Genomic DNA, 20,749 nt, shown 5'->3' with positions numbered 1-20,749 from the left:
ATGAGCCACGTTTTCATTAATACGAAATGTTACGAGGCCATTACCTCCGTGTAATCAAAATTTTCAGACATTACGGATGTAAATTAAAACACTGCACTCATCTATTATTCAGTTGCCAAAACACTACAGCCATCCACAGTTAATTTACATTTAGCTATTTTTTTGCCTACCCACACATTATGTCAAAACGTACAAATCTAATTATAAGTTATCATCTTAACTAATATTATAAAGAGGCAAGATTTGATTTGTTTGGTTGCAATGAATAAGCTCCAAAACTACAGAACCGATTTGGAGAATGCTTTCTTATTTCTGATCGCAAACGATGCAATGAGATGAATTTGAATATCAACAATAAATTGCATTGTCATAAGATGTTTCAAACATCAGAAACAGGCTTTTATACCGGTTTCATGCTTTACTACACATTCCTACGGAACCTGTATATCATTGAACAAAAAGTCTTAAAAATTTTTGCACAATTATGTAGATGATAGCAATACTCAAAAAGCGATAAGTCTTGCTAAAAGCTTATTTTTGTTATTAGTAATGTTTACGATTTGTCCCACGATATCGACTTATGGTCATTGTCCCATGAACGTGTATAAATCACTGATAAAGACAGGATGTTCTTAATGACTTCAATATTCCTAGCCTATGTTATAACAATCTATTATTCTCGGTTCTGATTAATGTGTTTTAATTTTATACATTCACTTAAGAAATAGAAAAAGAGTTTTAAAGAACTGGAAAGCTTTCACAATACTTTAATATGTTTCATTTAGTTAAAGCAAGATGGGCAGACAGTTATTGTTATTATGTCCACTTGATAGACTTTAATTATGGCCTAATTAGAAAACATCTAATTTTTAGGGTTAAGTACCTCGTAAGGAAAAAACGGAAACCTTATAGGATCATTTTGTCATCCGCCTGACTATCTAAGACCCATTTTCTCAGGAACGCGTAGAGATATCAAGCTGGAATTTATATCAAATACTATTTTACTGTCCCTTATAGCTGTAAAAATTTATTTAACGTGGCAATAAAAAAAAACCATCACTGGCTCGATTGTCGGTTGGCACGGAACCCTCGGTGCGCGAGTGCAACTCGCACTTGGCCGTTTTTTTACGTCTAATGTTAACCCTTTCGGTATTGAACTTTTTCATATAACTGTAATTTGTAAATTTGATTCAAGTAATCTGGGTTCTTGATCCGTAAGTAAAATAATTATAGCATTTCATTAAATTATACTTTATTTAAAAGCTGTAATTAAAACACAATTCATAAACACAACATAAGGCGTAAATTATTGCAACCTAATAAAAATACTGTTATTGCATTCCTCCCCTGCCGCGTCCCCGTCCCCCTCCCTGAAAGCCGCGCCCTCCTCCTTGGAAGCCACGCCCCCCACCCTGGAAGCCACGACCCCTTCCTCTGAAGTTTGTATTTGGGTTTTTCTGGTAGTTATTGTAATGCTGTTGATTCATATCTTGTGCATTGTAGTTGTTTCTAAAATTACCTCGCCCTCTTTGATTAAAGGAACGATTCTGGTTAAAATTGTCGTAACCCGTTTGCATCTGATCGTTCGGCACAAAAGACTGAGTATTATTATCTGGCTGCGCGGGCCATCTGTTATCGGACATCGACTGTCTGTTATCCGCTAGAAGCTGATTGTTGTCTCCAAACGGAGATTGTATGTTGGTTCCTAGTAATGGTGGTATTTGGACCCTATTCCCGGTAGGCACGGGCTGTCTAATGTTTTCCACTGAAAACTGCCTGCCGTCCCCTTGTCTGTTATCGTTCATTAATGGCTGTCTGTTATCTCCATATAATGGTTGCCTATTGTCTTCCATTATTGGTGGCCTAATATTGACATTTGTGGGCTGCATATTATCTTCTATTGGAGTCTGTCCATACTCTCCTATAAAAGACTGCCCTGATTGAAAAGTCTGTCTATTGTCAGCCATTAATGGCGGCCTATTACCTAGAACGGGCTGCCTGTTGTCACTCATGAAAGTATCCCTACCGTCTGCTGGTTGCCTATAATCGGCCATCGCAGGCGGTATATTATTTCCCATCAGCGGCTGTATACTTTCACCAGTTAATGGCTGATAACTATCGTTTGTTGAGAACTGTCTATTATCAACGTAGGGTGCCTGCATATTATCTCCCGCGTAAGGTGGTCTATTCTGTATCATATTCTGCGTATTGTTAACTATAGTTTGCATATTGTCTGTTTTCAAGGACTGACTGTTCTGAACTTGCATATCATTGTAAGCTTCATTGGAGTCATTAGTTCCAAAGCTTACTTGGCTCTGAGGGGAACTTGTCCTTCCTTGATAATTGTTAGGAGATTTCCGATTTTGAAAATCAGATGTAATATGCGGTGGAAGATTCATGACAGGTTTGATTGGATCAATTTTAACAGTTGGTGGTTCGGGCATGTCTCCAAAAGATCTCGGTTGGTTGTTGGTGGCGACCTCAGCGGTCTGGTTGACTTCGGCAGGTTTGGATAGCGATGTGGATTGTATCGAGGCATGCACTAAAGCAAACAGGTCGGCGGCTGAGGATATATTCAATGCAGTGCTAACGCTGGGCGCCGGCGACGCGGCACTAGGTTCCGTTGTAACGGCTGGCTCTACAAGAGTTTTTGTTTCTTCCAAAGATTTTTTCACAATTTCCATTTCCTGTTGGATTTGGTTCTCTTTTACTTTTTGGGTTGCGGATTTAAATACCTGCGAAAAAAGGTAACATGTAAACTTAATCAGTTGTGACGGGTTTATTTAACGCTACAAAAAGGTTTAGGAATAACTATAATGATTTTCTCCACGTTATCTAGTACAGAAATGTTCATATATAGTACTTCTTGCTTCATAGAACTTACCTAGTACGAGTAAAAAAAATATTTCGCAACTATATATTCACGATAGTAACCGACCGATTTATAAAAACTTGCAGATTTATGTCTGTGGCGCCGACACCGAATTTCAGCGTGAATGTTAGCCGATTCATATTTTGTTTTGTTACTAAAGTTTAAACAATTAAACATGCAAATCGCAACAAATTAACATACAATTAAAAAAACCTAATTTCAAAACTCTTTCAGTAAGTAAAGCTAAGCTATATTATTATTCTGTTAACTATTTATCATTCACGAGTGTAGGCTAGCAACTCGGTAGTGTATACAAATGTATAATAAAAATGTCTCACTTCTTCGACAGTGTAGTCGTCGTCATCACTCTGTATGGTGACGAGGTCCGTGTCGTGGTTGTGTGGGCGGGCGTGGGCGTGGGCGTGGTCGCGGTCGTGGGTGTGGTCGGAGGCGCTGGCGGCGGCCGCGCTCACAAACCGGCGCAGCTTCTCGACGCGCTGCGGCGCGCGCACCTCCAGCTTCTTCAGGTACGCGATCAGGCTGTGCTGCTCCTCCGCCGACAGCTCGTTGAAGTTCTTCAGCAGCGTCTCCAGGTCCGAGTCAGACAGGCCGTCCATTGCATCCGATGCATCATCTTTAGGCGGCGGGGCACTGTCGTAAACAACTTTAATTACAATATCTTATTTTTTTTTGTAATTAAATAAAATGCGGATCATTTAACTATTTTAACCTTGTTTCACGTTCCAATAAAGCAATTTACATACTTGTCCTCGAGATTTTATACAGATTATATAAATTACTTCCTAGGATACTTAAGCAAAAGATGGATAATGTGTTACTTCGGGTCATCGTATGCGGACTGAAGCATCTGCAGCGCGCTGGTGGTGCCGGCGCGGGTCGCACTCGGTGCGCTCTCCGATGCTAATTGATTTTTTTTCTTTGCTTCGCTTTCTCGTTTCTTTGCTTCTGCCATTCCGACCTAACGGACACAAATCAGTAATTTAGCTGTCAATTTCAATGTAATCATTTTATAATGTCGCTTTACTCTATTTGGCTCCGCAGTATATTTGAGATGGGATCATTATAACTGCGATGAGGGCAACACTCACAACAGCGTCGATGAGTTGCTCAAGCTCCTCCGGCGAGACGTCGGTGCGGCCCTCCGCCACCAGCGCGGCCGCCATCTGCGCCGCGATCTCCGCGCGGTCCACCGCGCCCACGCCCGCCACCGATACCGCGCCCCCACCTGCGCACTTCGACTCCACACCGCCTCCACTCTGCCACATAACACACCATATTAAATCAACATTATACCTAAGAGTCACAATTAATTTTTGATATTTAAGAACTGTGCATTTCGAAAACGACCTTTTTTGGTAGCTCTGATATGTTATGCACACAAATTTACCTACAACCTAAAAAAGCTTCAACTTTGCAAACATAAGACGTTTGGTTAATGGCTAGCTTTAGAGTTTGTGTTGTGGCTATGATAGTGTTACCTTTTTGCGGCCGGTGGTGACGTTGGTGTCGCGGTCGCGGTTGCGCTTGTCGGCCTCGTGCAGTGCGGCGGCGAGGCGCACGACGGTGGCGCGCACGGCTGCGGCCGCACTGCCCGTCACCAGCCCCGCCTGCGCCGCGCCCTTCAGCTTCTCCTTTGCCGTCTCCAGCAGCGCCACCGCGCCCTCGCGCTCCAGCAGCTCCTCCGACGAGTTCGCCTTTTCCTTTTCACACGGTCAACATTCAAATAATATGTACATTTTTTTAGTAGAACCACAAATTATCTAGTAAATGTGCTCAAGTTAAAATAGTAAGCAATATACACCAATCAACCTTTTCCATCTTGAGAGCTTCGGTGAGGAGGTCCACGACCTTGGGTCCGAGACTGCCGAGGTAGTCCTCGAGCGCAACGAGTAGGCGCAGCGTGGCGATCACGTTGTCGGTGGGTCCGAAATCTTGCGGCGCGGGCGGCTTTGCCCCGGAGGCGGGGCGCGCGCCGTACCCCACGTGGGGTCCGTGCCCCATGTGCGAGGCGTGCCCGCCGTGCGGGCCGTGCGCGCTGCGTGACGAACGCGACGCCACGCTGGCGCTATGCGAACGTCTCTCTATTATAGAGTCCACCGAATCGATGTCGTTGTCAGAGTTCCAGGGTGAAAGTCCGTCGTCACTGTTGTAACAATAAAATGTTTTGAGGAATTAAAAAAAAATATTGGATTAAACTCTAGTAATTTAAAACTTTTAAGTCCAGGTTATGTTAAGAGGGCTATCACTAGATGAAATATAAGAAAAGAGTATCCATACGGCCTGAGCTCCTCGTCGGAGATGAGCACGGTCTGCAGGGAGGGAGCAGTTTGCGCTGTGTGCGCGGCGTGCGTCCTGGGACTGAGGTTGCGATGCTCCACGCGCTGCGACAGCGGGCTCACGTTGCGACGCCCCCCTTCTCTGCTGTACGTTCCGGGCGATTCTAACCTCCTGAATATTTACAATACTTTTAAAAAGCATTCGTACAAAAGAAATTATTACTCATAAACCTGTATTTTACCTTTTATAAGGGCTCCTCGAGCGGCCCGGACTGTGATGGTGCTCCGGTGTGCGACGTCGCATTATTGGGGATCTGCGTCATAAATCACACATATTTCAAATTACAAAAGACTTTATGAACAACAATAAGGTTACACAATAATTTACTGATTTATGCCAGATTGATGAGATAGATTTTTACGAAAGAAAATATATAGCCATTTAAAACAAATAACCCGCATCCATGGTAAAACAAACCAGTGCGGTGTTCTCTAGCAATGAAGGTCATATAAAATCAGAGGCAACGCAAGAACTAACTAACTGACTATAGAATGGTGATGCCTGGTGGAACTTGTGAACTTATTTATAAGGATGTTATTACCCTCTATCTCTGCGATAGCTGGTCGGACTCCTGTATCTGGAATACGGCGACTTGCGTTTAGGTGAGGGCGGGCCATCGTATCCATCGGGCGACCGCCTCCTCAGGTAAGGCGACCTCCTCTTCATATCTGGAGAGCGTCTTCTCATATCGGGAGATCTCCTTCTAAAGTCTGGAGTTCGTCTTCTAGGGATAGGGGACCTCCTCCTCGGGTCTGGTGATCGCCTCCTGAGGATAGGAGACCTCCTCCTCGGGCCGAACGGTTTGTTCTTGTGAGGCGAGCGGCTGTGGGATCTGGGACGTGGTCTGGAGCTGGGCGAGCGTCTCCCATCGGATGGTCCTACTTCTGGTAGGTGCTTGGCTTGGCTAGTCAGCTCCGACTCCGGTAGCGGTACGCCCATCTTCCGGTACAGCTCCGCGATATTAATCCGCAGTTCCTCGTCGTGTAACTCTTTCATACGCGACGTCCAAAACGGTATCCATTCCGATTTGAAATCGTGTTTCGATGGATCTTTGCCCTCTGCAATATATTCATTTTACATAGTTTTTTTACTGAATATATTAAAAAAAAAAGGATTTAACAAAATTTTATTACACATATCATATTGTAGGTAAACATTTGTGTTAATAATAAATGAGCATACCGGCTTGTACTTCCTTGTAGCGCTTGTTCCAGAACTTTTTCCACTCCTCAGGGTACAGCGGATGCTTCTCGGGGTTCTTCTCGTGGTAGGCGAGCGTCTCTTTGGCCGCATCTATAGCTAATCGCTTCTTCTCATACAGTAGGACCATTTTGTAGTTTTTCTGATACGGCTTCGCCTGATAAGTAATGTTAGTTATTGCGAATATAAGTAAAAATATATGTCTGTTCCCTGTGCATTGAATTTTATCTAAAAACCCGGTCGAACTTTAGCTCTTCAAAGAGATTTAGCTTTAGCTATTAGTAAAGAAATTCATATAATAGATTAATGCGCTATCAATTTTTAAATCCTATAACATTGGCATAGATTAGCTTATTTCACATATTTTTAAAGGTACTTTAGTAAAATTGATTACTTACTTTATTATCTGGGGCATTTTTAACGACATAACGTGAGCGAAACTGGCCACGGTTGTTCGGGCACTGGTCTTGTTCTTTCTTTTCTCTGAAATGAAACATTACAATTTGAAACTACTGGGACTAAGCAAAGTCAAAAACTAGGAAGCTTAATCGAAAAGATTTAAATTTGCTTAATTCAGAGTAAATTGAGGTATAACGTGGGTTTGGAGATCTTTGCAGCATCACTCATCGCAGGGTCTTTTAAGAGTATCTGCGTCAAGCGTTTTGGTCACAGTAAAATAAGGCAAAATTTGTATGAGATATGACATTACGAAAATTTATTACAAATTATTAGTAACGTCTTCGATAAAATTTGTTACGAACACTTTTTTGCACATTTCGTGCTAGACCCTGTGAAGGTAAATATTATAGCTTATGTATTGATATAATACAAACTTGTTGATTGTTTGTCCGTCGCGCTGCAACTCCTCATCACTGACATCGGACAACGACTCCACAGACCCGATGCGCTCCAGACCAGTCTGACATCATTTATAACGTTAACGTATAAAATGTTAGTAATTCTTCATATAATATGAACATTTGCTGTTAATTTAATATTGATTTAATGTTTATTATTCTTATAAAATAAAATTTATTCAAAGTAAACTCACATTAGTTGATGTGGTCCGAGGTCGAGCAGGAGCAGGCGCAGTCACCACGGGCGGAGATGGATTTCTAAAAAAAATAATCAAAATTATAACATCTTCATGATTTTTAAGAAAAACATATAAAATAGATATATTTACCTTTCTTCTCTTTTTTCCTTAGCTGGAAGAAGATAAAAATTCATTAAAATAATGTAAAACATACGCATACCAATAAAAAATACTTATAGGATTTAATGAAGCGATTTTTGCTCAGATTTATATATTATTCTAATTCCGATTATTACATTCAGCTCATGATAAGAGTATATCTTGATAAAGTTTATAACTGGTTATCGTAATAATGTGTAAAAATAAAATTATTATAAATGCATGAACTCACTGGATTCAGTAAGCGATTTAATCAACTCCTCGTCCACAACTTCTTCAAAAGTGTGTCCAAGGTCTTCGGAAAAGTGGTATCCTTTGAAAATCCATTGGATTATCGCTTCCCTGTTCAAACAACACAAATTATTAGTTATTTTTCAAACTTTAATCAAGTAAAGCCATTTAATTAAAAAAATAATATTTAGCGAATTTACTTGTACAAGATTTTAATACTAGAACAGACAACTGCCCATAGATATTCATAATTGCAGATGCGTTGCCTACCTTCAATCGAAGGAGGGGAGACTCAAAGAAAAAAGATACATCTGCTTCCTATGCGCCTCCTCCTCTGTCGAATCCACTTTCCCTTCCCATCTCTACCTTATAAAAAAGGATGGGAAGGAAAAGGGGAGTAGAATAAGGTCTCCGGTAACTTTTAGCCAGTCTTGTGAGGTCTCTAACATATGGTTAACATGTATGATGATGAAGTATACTGACTTGTCTCTATCAAACTCCTCCTTGTCGATGTTGACAGGCTTGAGGCGGCCGTACTTGTCCTCTATGCGCTGCGCCAGTCTGTTCACAACGGTCATGACGCCCACACGTGCGTTCAGCCGACGTCGGTGCGGTGCTAGCAGCTTTGACGCCTTGTAGAAGTGACGAGACTGATCGACAAGTTAATTAATATAGTTAACACATTCATATTATGTTTATACAATTAATAAAAATTAAAATGTCTAAATGTATTTCTGTTGTTTTTAGCGAAAAGTGTGGAACGTTTTTTACTGGACGAAGTTGCGGGCAACCGATAGTTATAAATAAAAATTGACAATTTCAGAGTTTTTTGAAACACTGAAAAACAATGTTTAGCATTTAAATATCAATATACTAATCCAAACAAATTGGAATAACGTTACAAAAAATATATATATTTTTAGTATTTTTTTTTAATACTACTGATATTTCAATATATTGTAAGTTACATACAAAAAAATTGCAGCGATGATGGTAGCATGTCATGTGGTTGACTATGGTGCGCTGGTGGCCCTGCTTGGAGCACAGTGTGCACAGGTACGAGGGCTCCTGGTTGTCCCCTTCAGGCGGGTGCTCCACCAGGTACTCCGTGCCCAATAGCGGCGCCCTGCAAACAAGTATCGAATCAAATTAGTTACTTAAATTTTGTAAATAACCTCGCACATTTACGTTTAAGTTCCAAAATATTTACGTTAAATAATTTATCACATTATTTAAATCTAAACATGAACCATCCATATTAAAAAATAGCGAACAACTCACTTGACTTGATCCAATGTCTCCTGAATGTGACAAGTGACTCTGTATTTTTGATATTTCATATCCATTTCCAAGTTTTGATGAAGAAAAACTTCTTCCGCCATCTTCAGATTGAGCTTCTGTGTTGCAGCTAAACAAAATATATTTTTTTATCATTAACTGCAAAATGTACATTTTCCACTGCTTTCTTATTTAAAGTTATAAAAACATTTTATTAATAGAAAAATTACCTCCAGTCTTGATTATCCCCTTTTCTTTGAGTATGTAAGGATGATTATCGAAAATGCTAGGTGGCCAAACACTCTTAATAGATAGCTTGGTTTTGTGCTTCTTTCCCGATATATGCATCTGAAAATTTACATTTTACAGCGGATGAGACCATTTGATTATTGACTACTTAAGGCGACAATTACTGTTTTGTCTTTCCTCTAAATTTTACTAATTTTTTTAAGGGTTTAAAAGTTTACCTGTAGTATGTTCTCTCCACAGCAGACGGCGGCGCAGGGGTAGCACAAGTAGATCCAGTTGTGAGACACGTCGCGCCCGCGTCTCTCCACCATGCACCTGATGCTTCCATCTTCAACCTTCACCTTCAAACTGTTCAGGTGCGCTTGAAACTCTTGCTCCGCCTGCAAAACAATACCAAATTCATAACAAATCAAATCAATTGATAGCCAATAAGGCGATTCCATCTAGGAAAGCCATTCAATTTCACCCTTTAATAATTTATATAAACCGTGGGATAAATTGAAACAAATAAAGCAGTATTTATACATTTATTTATATATTTTTATAATTTACTCCGGAATATGTGCGTTGCTCGTAATAGTTACTTACCGATTCACCTCGCATCAGACGACATCAAGCTGCATATTGTGGTCAGCCCACAGAACTTTACAAAACTTTTTTGTGATAACAGATCCATAGTGTGAAAAACACAAACTCCTACACTATATCACGTATATTCGCGCACGAAATGTAACGGAAAAAAAGTATAAAGGAATAGTTCTGGATTGTTTTCACAAATGCAGGGTATGTTAATTATAAATGAAGATAAACATTTCTAATAATAAATCAGAAACCAGTGAATTAAAATCCTATAATTTTAAAAATCTATTTGTAGCATATCAAATTTCCCTTCTGTTTGTTTGTTGGTCTGCAAAAACTCTTAAAGCCACTAAACAGATTAAAAATCATATTTTATTTTCTGGTTATTTATTTGCATAACATTGTTTTAAACCAAACATTGTTTTTATATCAAAGGAGATCAGAGAAAACGCCAAACATAAATTTCAAGATTTTTTTATTAAAATTGAAAAAATAGACAATATAGGTAATTGTAGGTACAATTACCTATATTATTTTATAATATTATATTTGCATATTAAATTCTCGTCAAGAATATATATATTATGAAAAATAATCCATGGTATCTGCCTACCCCTCCGGATTACATTATAGGTAAGTAGTTTTAGTTAGTCATAATTTACACCCAATGTCCATGTTCCAAATAATTCATAACATTCAGGCTCATCTTTTATTTTATAAAACACAAAAAAATATTTATACCTAACTTTTTATGTTATTAACTTAAAACATAATAATATTAATTCACTTCACTTTTTCTCACTAACTTCCTAAAATTGTAAAATTTCCAAAGAAAATGCTTTATTCAACTATTATTAATAGCAGTAAAAAATATTGTGTTTCAAACTGATTAAAAATTTGATACCTTTAATACCTTATACTTATACTTTTAATACCTTGAATTTAATAATAATTACCCTTTAATCAATCTCTTATAAATTAACTTTAAAGCTGAGAAAAGTAGCAAAACTAATTGTGGCCTCCCACTACAGAAACGATAAACCATAGAAGACAATTTGTGTCTTGCCTTCTCATTTTCTTGGAAAAACTAAAATAGTGATATGGCAGGATGATAAGTCTTGATAGTGAGCTAAGCCTTTTAAGGTATAAATTATATTTATTTATAAATAAGTGAAAAGGAACTCCATCGCAGTTTTTAATTTGTGTAACTTTTCAAATGATTTAGCCGAGGTTTGGGAAGAGCATGAGCATAGCAATATATATTAGGAACATAACAAACTATGACTTGTAATAATTATTTATTATCTATAAAATAACTTCAATTTTAATGTGCAATCATTCAAAAAAATAAATATTTCATATTTACCTTTGTACACTCAGTTTCATCCATATCGGGTTTTTTTGGTACTTCAATAACAGTATCTTGATAGCCCTCTGCCCCCGGGGGGCAGTCGGGCAGCTCCATCTTGCTGCACTACACTTCACAGTTTATGACCACAATATGGTCATAAACTTTTTCTCACAAAAAAATGATTTTTGTTTTTCTTTCTTCTATCTTAACACCACACCCAGCTCTGTGAAAGAATTCACAGTTATTATAATGTGTGCTTCAATTTCTCTTTTTATATGAAAATGTACTTAAATTAAAATTATTAAAATTGATACTTACAACCTCTCCACAAGCAAATTTCTTTACATAGATGAGGTGTTCACAGCTGTAGTGTGGATAAAACATAAAGTATTGAAACAATTTATGTCTTATAATAATCTGCTGATACTCAATTAACAAAATAAGAGGTAAAAGACATTTCTAGATATTTTCCAGCATAAATAAACATCCCAAATTTATTTATGCTGGCTACTTGATCCTATAATATGGCGATCTTTTAAATTACCACTTAATTTTATTGGCCCAAATTATTTTCCTATTTAGCATTTTATAAAACTTTTTTTTAAGATAAAGGAGCAATGAATATGTTGAATTATTTGAAACATACTAAGAAACAGAACATGGTGAGAAGTTACATTCTTTCTAATTAGCAAATATAATATCAAGCTTAGAATTGAATTGAAACATAAAAAACTTGTATTTGACCAAATTGAAAGCATAACTCCTTTTACATCTTCCTATAATATCAATGAAAGAGTTTGGTACAGACAACTTTTTTGAAAAAAAAAGTCTCATACAAAATCACTAAGCTCCATAATTTTTTTTTTCTAAAAATCGTAATTTTTTTGCAGTTTTGCAATGAACATGAAGTGGTATTTTTTTTCCTAATAACCGATACAATGTTGAAGATGCTAGTAAATGGTATTTGTAAAATTAGTTACTAAATGATAAATAAATATAAAAAATGCAATGCAAAACCGACACCCATCTTATTTGTGACAAACACAATACTTTACTTACAAATTTCTCCAAAAATACTAAACACTGAGTGGATTTTATAACTTAGTATTTTATATCTTGCAGATCTATTATATAGCCTATCACAACTGGCAACTGTTAAAGTTGCAATCAACATGTATCAAAGCATTTTCACTTTGTTTAAATAAGCAAATAAATGTTTTATGTAGTTTTTTTAGTTTTTTGTATATCATTATAATTATAGCTTATCACATACCTCGTAAAATACTTTTCAAAAAGAAAAATTGTATTTATTATTTAATGTATTTATTTGGCCAAAATTGAAGAATTTATTAAATTAAAGTTTTATCAGAGTTCATTATCAAATATTTAAAATGTACTTACCAGAGAACGCGAGTTTAAGAGAAAGTCTTATAAATGTTCACTTTGAAATAAGCCTTTATTATTTTCATTTTAAATAAAATCATTGGAGTTAATCAATAATCACGAATAAAATTTGTTTACATAAAATTTTAATGAAACTAGCTACTGACCTGTCAGTGGACGCCGACTTGATGTGTTCTTACAAGACTTTGCCTGTGTTTAACTATTTCTTGAAACTTTTAACAAGTTTTAAGCGTATTTTCTTTATGTACGTTATCGAATAAGATTCACAAAACCTCAAAAACTGCAGTCCATCCAACAAGCAAGCTTTGGAAATGGTTGGAAATCCAGAAACAATAAGTGAAAGAAAGAACCATAAAGCACAGCTCTACGTAAAATATTGATTATGGTTTGCTGAATCACAGATTAAATAATGCATTTAAAAATATGAAACTAGGGGAGATCCGACAGATCCCGACCACGATATAGTTGTGATCACGTATAAAAACATATTTATTGTAGTTAAGGTAGCTAAATAAAATACACGTCCTTAACTCAAAGAAACTCGCAGAATTCTATTCATAATAATTAATTACTTTAGTTTTCTACAGCTGTCTGCTTCCTTGTCCGTCTTTTCTTTTAAATGGAAATAAATGGAAACAACGCCAAAGAATGAAACTAGTGAGAGATATACATTTCCGGATTATATTATAATCACGGAGCTATATCTTAGTATTATTATAAATGCGAGTGTTTAGATGGATGGATGTTTCAAGGTATTTCCGGAACGGCACAACGGATCCTGATGAAATTTGGCACAGATGTAGAACAGAAGAAGCAGAAGCAAGGAAGAACATATAGGCTTATCATTAAATTTTCATTTTAATTTCGTAAGGATGGAGTCGCAGGCAACAGCTAGTAGGATATAACTATATCAACGATTGAATGTATCAGACTTTTGTCTCCATACATCCATCCATATACAAATGCGATTTATGATGGCGAAATAAAAGATATTTCGTTTATAACTATTTATCAAAAAGTATATTTACAACGATAAATTAAAACTAACATGATTTATTAAGGAATTAGTTTTATGATACATCCAGAACACTAATATTCACCCATCTCCATTAAGGCATCTATGTGTTCATTTTCAGGCAATATGTCTATTTCTAAAGGATCACACGCAATTTTATTTCCACCTTTGTTATCAACGGTGAAAAATCTGAATAACTTCGACAAACTTATAATGGAATACGCTGAATGGGCTAAATAATCTTCTACAGCCTCTTTCAGTACTTGTAGTGCTGACACTATTTGGGTTGATGTTTTCGTTTCTAAAAGAAAAAAGAATGTATTAGAAGTAGTATAACATATTGAAGTTTAAATTGAACATACGGTTTTAGCAATTATTTTTCGCTTTACTAATAACTACAAGTGATCTTAAATTTTTTACAAGCCTTATTTTCTTTTTTTTATTAAAAATTAATTTGTACTTACTTGCAGACATATGTTTACTCAGATCAAATAGGTACGAAAAGAAACTGATTTGAAGGTGAAGGTCTTTTTCGGTATACTCTCTAAACATGACTCCTTTCTCGCACTGCCTACATAATGGGTATCCACCTATGAATGTTTGAGGCAGTCTCGCAGTACGGTAACCACAAGCAGGGTCTTCGCAAGATAGCCAACCTGCGTAATACTGAGCATGGTACTGCCGGATTTGCATCGCCAGTTGATTTTGGATACACGCCAAATAATCAACTGGTTTCAAACTGCACTTGTGGTTTTGACATTTTTCTAAGAATATAACGCTGTCTTTGTCTAATTTCACGCAGATTTCACGTATTTTGTTCTCAGTTTTACAATTTTCATTTACGCAAACAAATGTAAAATCTTTGCATTGCCTATATTTCTCGTGTTCATTCTCCACTTCGTATGTGTCTGAGCTGGTGTTTTCTTTTCTATTAAACTGTCTATAGCCCGAAGGGTCCAAGCCGAGGCAGTCGGCAACGCGAGCCGGGTCCATGCCCTCGATTGGCTCGCAAATTCTAGATATGACGGGATGAAGTTGATGTGCCAAATAGTATCTATAGTCGATCTTAAGATGTTCAGAATTTTTTAATTCTTCAATATGGTAAGCTCTCTGTGTAGCCGAGTTGGCTGTTCCATCTTCACAAATCACGTATGGCACAATGTCACCTTTCTTGAATCGCCTGCTATTTTTTGCATTAAGCCTTAGAGCGACTTGCACATGAGGTTGGGTGTTTTTATCCGGATATTCGTTGGGATTCTTCGTAAGTTGTTTAGTTATAGTCAGCAAAGACAGCGGCATCTGGTTGCTCAATAAATCTTCTTTCAGTTTGTTCAGGTGTATTTGTATATTTTCTAATCTATCGTCCGGGGCCTGTTCTGATAAAATTTGACTTAATATAAATTTACCCGCCTCCGCCGCCAATTGAGACCAGTCACGACGTACTATATCCAAACCTTTGTGTTCCTGAGTTAACACAAATTCACCATTTTTATTCTTGCTTATTACAACGGCAGCATATTTCTTTTTCTTGAGCAAAAGTAAATATTTGAAAACTCCATCAATATCTAGTTCGATTTGCCTGTACTTTTTATTAATTTCTTTCTTTAGATCGTTACCGATTTTAAAAACATAATCACAGTCTAAGCAATTAGTATTAATCATCAAACTGTCTGTGTCACCATACACCACTTCATAATTTTGTTTTTGAACAATTTCCTTGGTATCCATAAGAATTTCTCTTCCTTTCATAGTAACTAACGCCGCAAGAGGCTTAGCGTAAAACCGTGAGTGGGTAAAGCCCAGACATCCATACATAGAATTAGCGGTGAGTTTTAATGCGGTTTGTCTAATATTATACTGCATGTATTGTTCAGGTAGTAAATCAGGGGTTTTCATCAATTTTTTAACTTCCCTCCTGCTCTCTACTAGTTTCCTAATCTGTGTTGGCAACACACCAAACTCTGCCTTGGGACCGGGCAGAACTAAATTGCTCAAATCGTCATCTGTTCCAGTCGAAAGTTTTCTTTTAATGGTAGTGAAGCAAATGTTATATTCCTGTATAATACTAGGATATAAGGAATTGAAATCCATCAGTAACACAAGTTTGTCATAAAATCCTTTTTTAGGGTCTAAAACCAAGCCTCCAGAGTATGCAGCTTTCTTCTTGCCTTGTTTCTTTGCCACATTAGCATCTTCGTTTTCATCATTATCACCATCATTGGCACTCGCTTTCTTTCCATATACTTTATCGGGTACAATAAAACCTTTCTCAGTAAAAGCATGGAGTAGTAAAAATTCGTTGCGTTCCGATCTACCGCCCATTAAAGTGCGAGACATTATATTGCCGGCTATTTGAGTGATTTGTAAAGCTAGTGGTATAACATTGAGTTCACACATCATCTTCAGTATGTAGGAAGCATCTTGCATATTCAGTTTAACCAGTTCCAGCAAGTCCTTGCTGCTTTCATAATATCGAGGTATATCTTCCAGCGCCACTTCGACTCTCTCTCCCTCTTTCATCTTGAGCACACTGACACAGAGTGTATCCAGATCGAAACTTCTAGAACGGATGAGTTCCATGGAGGAAAGTTTTATGTCGCAGACTAATCTACCTAAGAAGGCGTCTTTAGTTGCAAATTTCTTTTGAGGAGCTACAGAACGCTTGAGTCGCCCCAGACGGGACCAATTGGGGATACGTAAATCTAGAATGTTTCCTATCAATAAATCTTGTTGGAATCCCTGCATGTCATGCCCCACTACCAGATCTGGATCTAATTTCCAAAATTGTACCATAAAGTAATTGAGCAGTTCTCTCTCAGTATCGCACTTTGTAAGTTTAGTTGCATTGTATTGTGATAGAGCCTGTTTGAGATCTAATGGCCATATTTCATTGCATTTTGTCATAACTGAAAAGATACAATAATATCATTGCATTTATATGTTTGTAGACCATTGTTTATAAATTCTCATATTAAGACTTACCACAAAAATGTTGATGAAATGGTGGATTTGGTGGTGGTTTATGGATAGGAAAGCTATTATGTACAAGACAACTTAGCATCAATATTTTTGTTTTGTTGGTTTTTTGATCGACGACACTCCTTGTATTTATCTAGAATTATCAAACCATTACATTTAATTAGCAAATGATAGTCAAATATTTTACAACAGTATACGGATGTCACTCTCTGCTAAACTAAGCGAAAACTAATCCAACTTACAAACAAACCATTTCAGATATTTCTGGTATTTGTCTGAGGTAACACCAACATACATCTACATGTTATATAATTCAGTCATTTTAATAAGTTTAGAAATTTCTAGTATATACTAAATCTTTACTTACAGTTGCAACAACAATTGGTGGTGGCTCTAAATCCATTCCATTTCTTATAACACTGATGTTTTCAATTTTATCACAAGCTGCCTCCATTTTACACCAGGACACTTTGGCTAATACATTTTCCGCTTCTTTTATTTCAAGCCAACAAGGTCCTTTAATTTTCCTCTCCAATAAAAATGTTTCCAAAGAAGATGTGTTAGCACCAAATATATGGCTGTATGTTATTCCCTTTTTAATGGTATTTGGTGGTGGGAATGATGCCTAAAAATTAGAGAACGTAAAATAAACACAAATGTTACTAATACAATAGACTAAAAATAATATTTACTGTTAAAATAAGTACTTACTGAATATTTAACTTCCAAGTAATCACATTCAGCTGGTATGTCAGGAAGGTTGAAGCAGTAATTCTTGGTAACTTTCCTTGACTTGAACTCTGTGAGGCCGAGTTCACTTGCAATGGATTCATTAAACTCCTTGTACATATCCATCATGGATACCTCCTGATCCGTTTGCTCAAATGTAACTGGGTCTAATTTCTAAAAGTTACATAACTTATATCAGAGATTTTCTAAGAAAGTAATGTTCAGCTCAGCTTACACTAGTGTTCATTTCTAGTAATTAGCCAGATTAACTCAGCACTGTTTTTTTTAAATTGTATATTAGTAACAAGATGGTGCATAATATTTTTATAAGTTATTTGAAATTAAATAAATATGCTTTGTCCATACTCACATATTCTCTGGGCAACAAAAATATTTGGCGGTTAACATTTTTCACCACTACACAGCATGATACACAACCTGCTTGCTTATTTGTTGGATTAACATATGTCTTACCAAACAGATAAACAACTCCTGGCTTCACAAATCTGTCTTCCCAAGCATCTAGCCAGTAGAATTTGAATACTTTGTCTCCATTACTATTAGTCTGGAGTGGCAACTGTCCATCTGTTTGAATAGAAGGACCATTATGATTTTCACTGAATTGCTCCGACCAATTTGATGTTTTCACCTCTTTAGGCGATTCTTTCTTTAGTGGAAATATTTCAAATTCTTCATTGAAAAATTCATCACACACATCAGTTACAGAGTTAAAAGTATTGGTTTCTTTTTTAATTTCCGTGTTAGTTGGTGTGTTGTTGCTGAAATCATCATCAAAATTTAAATCTTGAGTTATAAATTCTTCTATATTCTCAGTAGCGGAATCTTCAAGTTCTTTTTTAATTTCTTTATCAATATTCCATTCGGGTTTCTTTGGTTTTGGTTCTGTATGCACATTGGTATGTGTGTTTTCATTTGTTTTCCTCTCTACCTGAAATTTTACAATCATTTTATAACTCAGAACAAAACAAAGGTTTTACCTTGTTTATTTTACTTACATCAACTTTTTCTTGAACCTCCTCTGTTGTTACTGGTACTGGCTTCTTAACATTTATAGATAGACTTTTGAAATAATTCTGAGCTTCCTTCTTACTAGAATCTTTGACAATGGATTTATTAACAGGCAAAGGTTTTGGTTTGACAACAGTGGATGTTGAGCTGCCATCCAAATCAGACATGATGTCAGATAGGATATTGTCATCCGAGATTTTTACATCCTAAAAAAATAAATATAACAAATAAGTTATGGTTCTATTGCTAGTCTGTCATTTTTTTCCAGGTTCAAAATAAATTTGTATTTAGTGTGGTATGAGAAATATCAATGACTGGTTTTAAATAATAAATGTGAAAAAAATTAAAATGTATCAAATAATATCAAAACAAAATACATTTTTATTTTGTGGCACAAACCTGTAATATTCTCTAAACATCTTACCAAAGTTTAATCAAAATCTGTCCAGTGGTTTAGGAATGCAAAGAGGGGAAAAATACAAATATTATTTTTATTTCTCATCTTTATGTATCACAATTACTTTTTTTAGTATAGTTACCTCTTTTTTCTTAACAGGCATAGCTCCTAGTAAATTTCTTATATTTCCTTTGCTATTTGCCTGTGGTGCTAGTCGGGCTTTTCTCTTCATACCCCTTCCTGATTCTTTGCCATTTGAAGCAACATAAGTATCTTCAATTACATCATCATCAAATATTTCTCTACCATCTTCCACATAACCAGTTCCTTAAAATATTGTGCAAAGTAAAATATTTATTTCAAAAATGAAAATGTTAATTAAGACATATTTAAGTTATACTGGTTTCCAAAATCTATTTAAATCAAATTAAAGTATACTAACCATCGTCTTCTATCCAATCATCTTCTTGTCTTTGTAATACACGATCATGGTATTCCTTTTCGTCCACTGTATCGTAAACATTTTCCATTTCGTCAACGTCATATTTGTGTTTAGAACCTTTACCTTTAAGCTGTTTTAGCTTTTCTAAAGCAGAGAATCTACCGTGTTTATCAACTTTTTGTCTTTTGGCTCTTGAAGAGGCTGTAAACAATGGCAAAATTAGGTGATTAGATAGGACACTATATAAGAAAATTAACATTTGCATTATGGATTCTTTATCACTTTACCAAGAGAGTCTTCCATCTCTATATCTATTTAAAGTATTCCATAAAAATATCAATAAAACTGAAAAAAACAAAACCACGCAAATCAATATTGAAATTGACAGTTTTGATTGAACTGTTGACGGTATTATTGGCGCGAAAAAACATTTTGACCAGAAACCAGAAAAGGTTTTTGAACATTACAAAAGAGCATTTTTTAAACTTACGTAGGTAATTATGATAACTTTAAATGAAATGTTATGCATTTTTTTATAATGAGTGTCGTTTACTTCCCTATCCCTTGATGAAAGTTGGATATATACAAAAATTCTAAAATGATCATCCAAATTGTTAGCCAAAGAGTATATAAAATAAGAGACGGGACTCTTGACTAATTAGATACACAAACGGAGAATAAAAATTGACATTTTCAATGCTAGCAATATTATGAACAAGTCTACGTTGCTACCAACCTAAAAAAATCAATCTGTCAATTTCCGTTTTGACGTTTGAAAGTATTATTCGAGGGAAAACAATTTTGGAAAAATAAAACAATTTCGTTAATTGCAATTTTATTTAATCTTCTGACTAAAGCGAACATATTTTAAGAACGCAACATAATGCTCATTGCTTTCGTAATAATACCATTATTGTTTAGTTCACCAACAAAATACCCCAACTTTGATAAATGCTTATTTGTTCCAGTTTGTTTATTTGATAGATCATATTTTCTGATAGAACTGGAGTAGTAGTGCCACTCTTGTCTTGAGAAATAGAATAACACTGGAAAGAGATTAGCTCCTCTCTGTTGGTAAAATATTTAGAAAATTGCTAACAAGACAATATGCATTGAATCAAAACAAATCGTCATCATCAAGCTCACTATACGGACACACTATACTCCACTGAGGAGCTCGGAGTCTACCCTCAAGAATGCGACTAGGTCTTATTCAACAATGCAGAGCCAGTGAGGGTTGGTTGACTTCGCACATATCTTTGAATTTCTATGCAGTTGTATGCAATTTGTAATTACAGTAAGAATGTCTGATAGATGTTATCATGAAATTCGAAGAACTCATTACTATATAGCGGAGATCGTACCTGGATATGTAAAATATGATCCGGTCAAGCGCCAACTGCACTGCCGACGCTCCAAATAGTCCCCTAATCCAAACTTT

At 36.2% G+C, this 20,749-nt stretch overlaps 2 protein-coding genes and 1 long non-coding RNA gene across 5 annotated transcripts; all 3 read right to left on the bottom strand.

Annotated features, from left to right (window-relative positions):
• Positions 1–1,240: 1,240 nt before the first annotated feature.
• LOC106118303 (uncharacterized protein CG7065) lies at positions 1,241–13,072 on the bottom strand. Of its 3 annotated transcripts, XM_013312936.1 has the most exons (23): positions 12,864–13,072; positions 11,632–11,677; positions 11,329–11,536; positions 9,602–9,763; positions 9,365–9,482; positions 9,138–9,264; positions 8,829–8,982; positions 8,340–8,506; positions 7,858–7,967; positions 7,617–7,638; positions 7,482–7,545; positions 7,264–7,349; positions 6,829–6,913; positions 6,413–6,587; positions 5,772–6,288; positions 5,412–5,483; positions 5,171–5,341; positions 4,703–5,036; positions 4,372–4,593; positions 3,982–4,149; positions 3,712–3,851; positions 3,211–3,523; positions 1,241–2,735 (listed from the first exon to the last, which is right to left on the bottom strand). In XM_013312936.1, exons 3-23 carry the CDS (start codon positions 11,425–11,427, stop codon positions 1,332–1,334), a joined length of 4,710 nt encoding a protein of 1,569 aa, XP_013168390.1. In that variant the 5' UTR covers positions 11,428–11,536; positions 11,632–11,677; positions 12,864–13,072; the 3' UTR covers positions 1,241–1,331. The 3 variants fall into 3 exon arrangements, with proteins under 3 accessions (XP_013168390.1, XP_013168389.1, XP_013168391.1); XM_013312935.1 differs by lacking the exon at positions 11,632–11,677; XM_013312937.1 differs by lacking the exons at positions 11,329–11,536; positions 11,632–11,677.
• Positions 13,073–13,718: 646 nt separating this feature from the next.
• Positions 13,719–19,699, bottom strand: DNApol-alpha180 (DNA polymerase alpha catalytic subunit). The gene is made up of 10 exons (XM_013312957.1): positions 19,596–19,699; positions 19,309–19,509; positions 19,009–19,193; positions 18,457–18,675; positions 17,811–18,389; positions 17,423–17,614; positions 17,079–17,336; positions 16,715–16,844; positions 14,197–16,638; positions 13,719–14,033 (listed from the first exon to the last, which is right to left on the bottom strand). The coding sequence occupies exons 1-10, from the start codon at positions 19,609–19,611 to the stop codon at positions 13,807–13,809; spliced, it is 4,449 nt and encodes a 1,482-aa protein (XP_013168411.1). The 5' UTR covers positions 19,612–19,699; the 3' UTR covers positions 13,719–13,806.
• A 571-nt stretch (positions 19,700–20,270) lies between these two features.
• LOC106118171 (uncharacterized) lies at positions 20,271–20,749 on the bottom strand. Its single transcript, XR_001227908.1, has 2 exons — positions 20,673–20,749; positions 20,271–20,376 (listed from the first exon to the last, which is right to left on the bottom strand). It is a non-coding gene; the product is annotated as an uncharacterized LOC106118171 (long non-coding RNA).

The sequence above is a fragment of the Papilio xuthus genome, unplaced genomic scaffold (assembly GCF_000836235.2).
Source record: "Papilio xuthus unplaced genomic scaffold, Pxut_1.1 DF827597.1, whole genome shotgun sequence".
In the NCBI taxonomy this organism is placed as follows: domain Eukaryota; kingdom Metazoa; phylum Arthropoda; class Insecta; order Lepidoptera; family Papilionidae; genus Papilio; species Papilio xuthus.
Note: the sequence above shows the minus strand (reverse complement) of the source record. Positions and strands in the feature narration are given on the sequence as shown.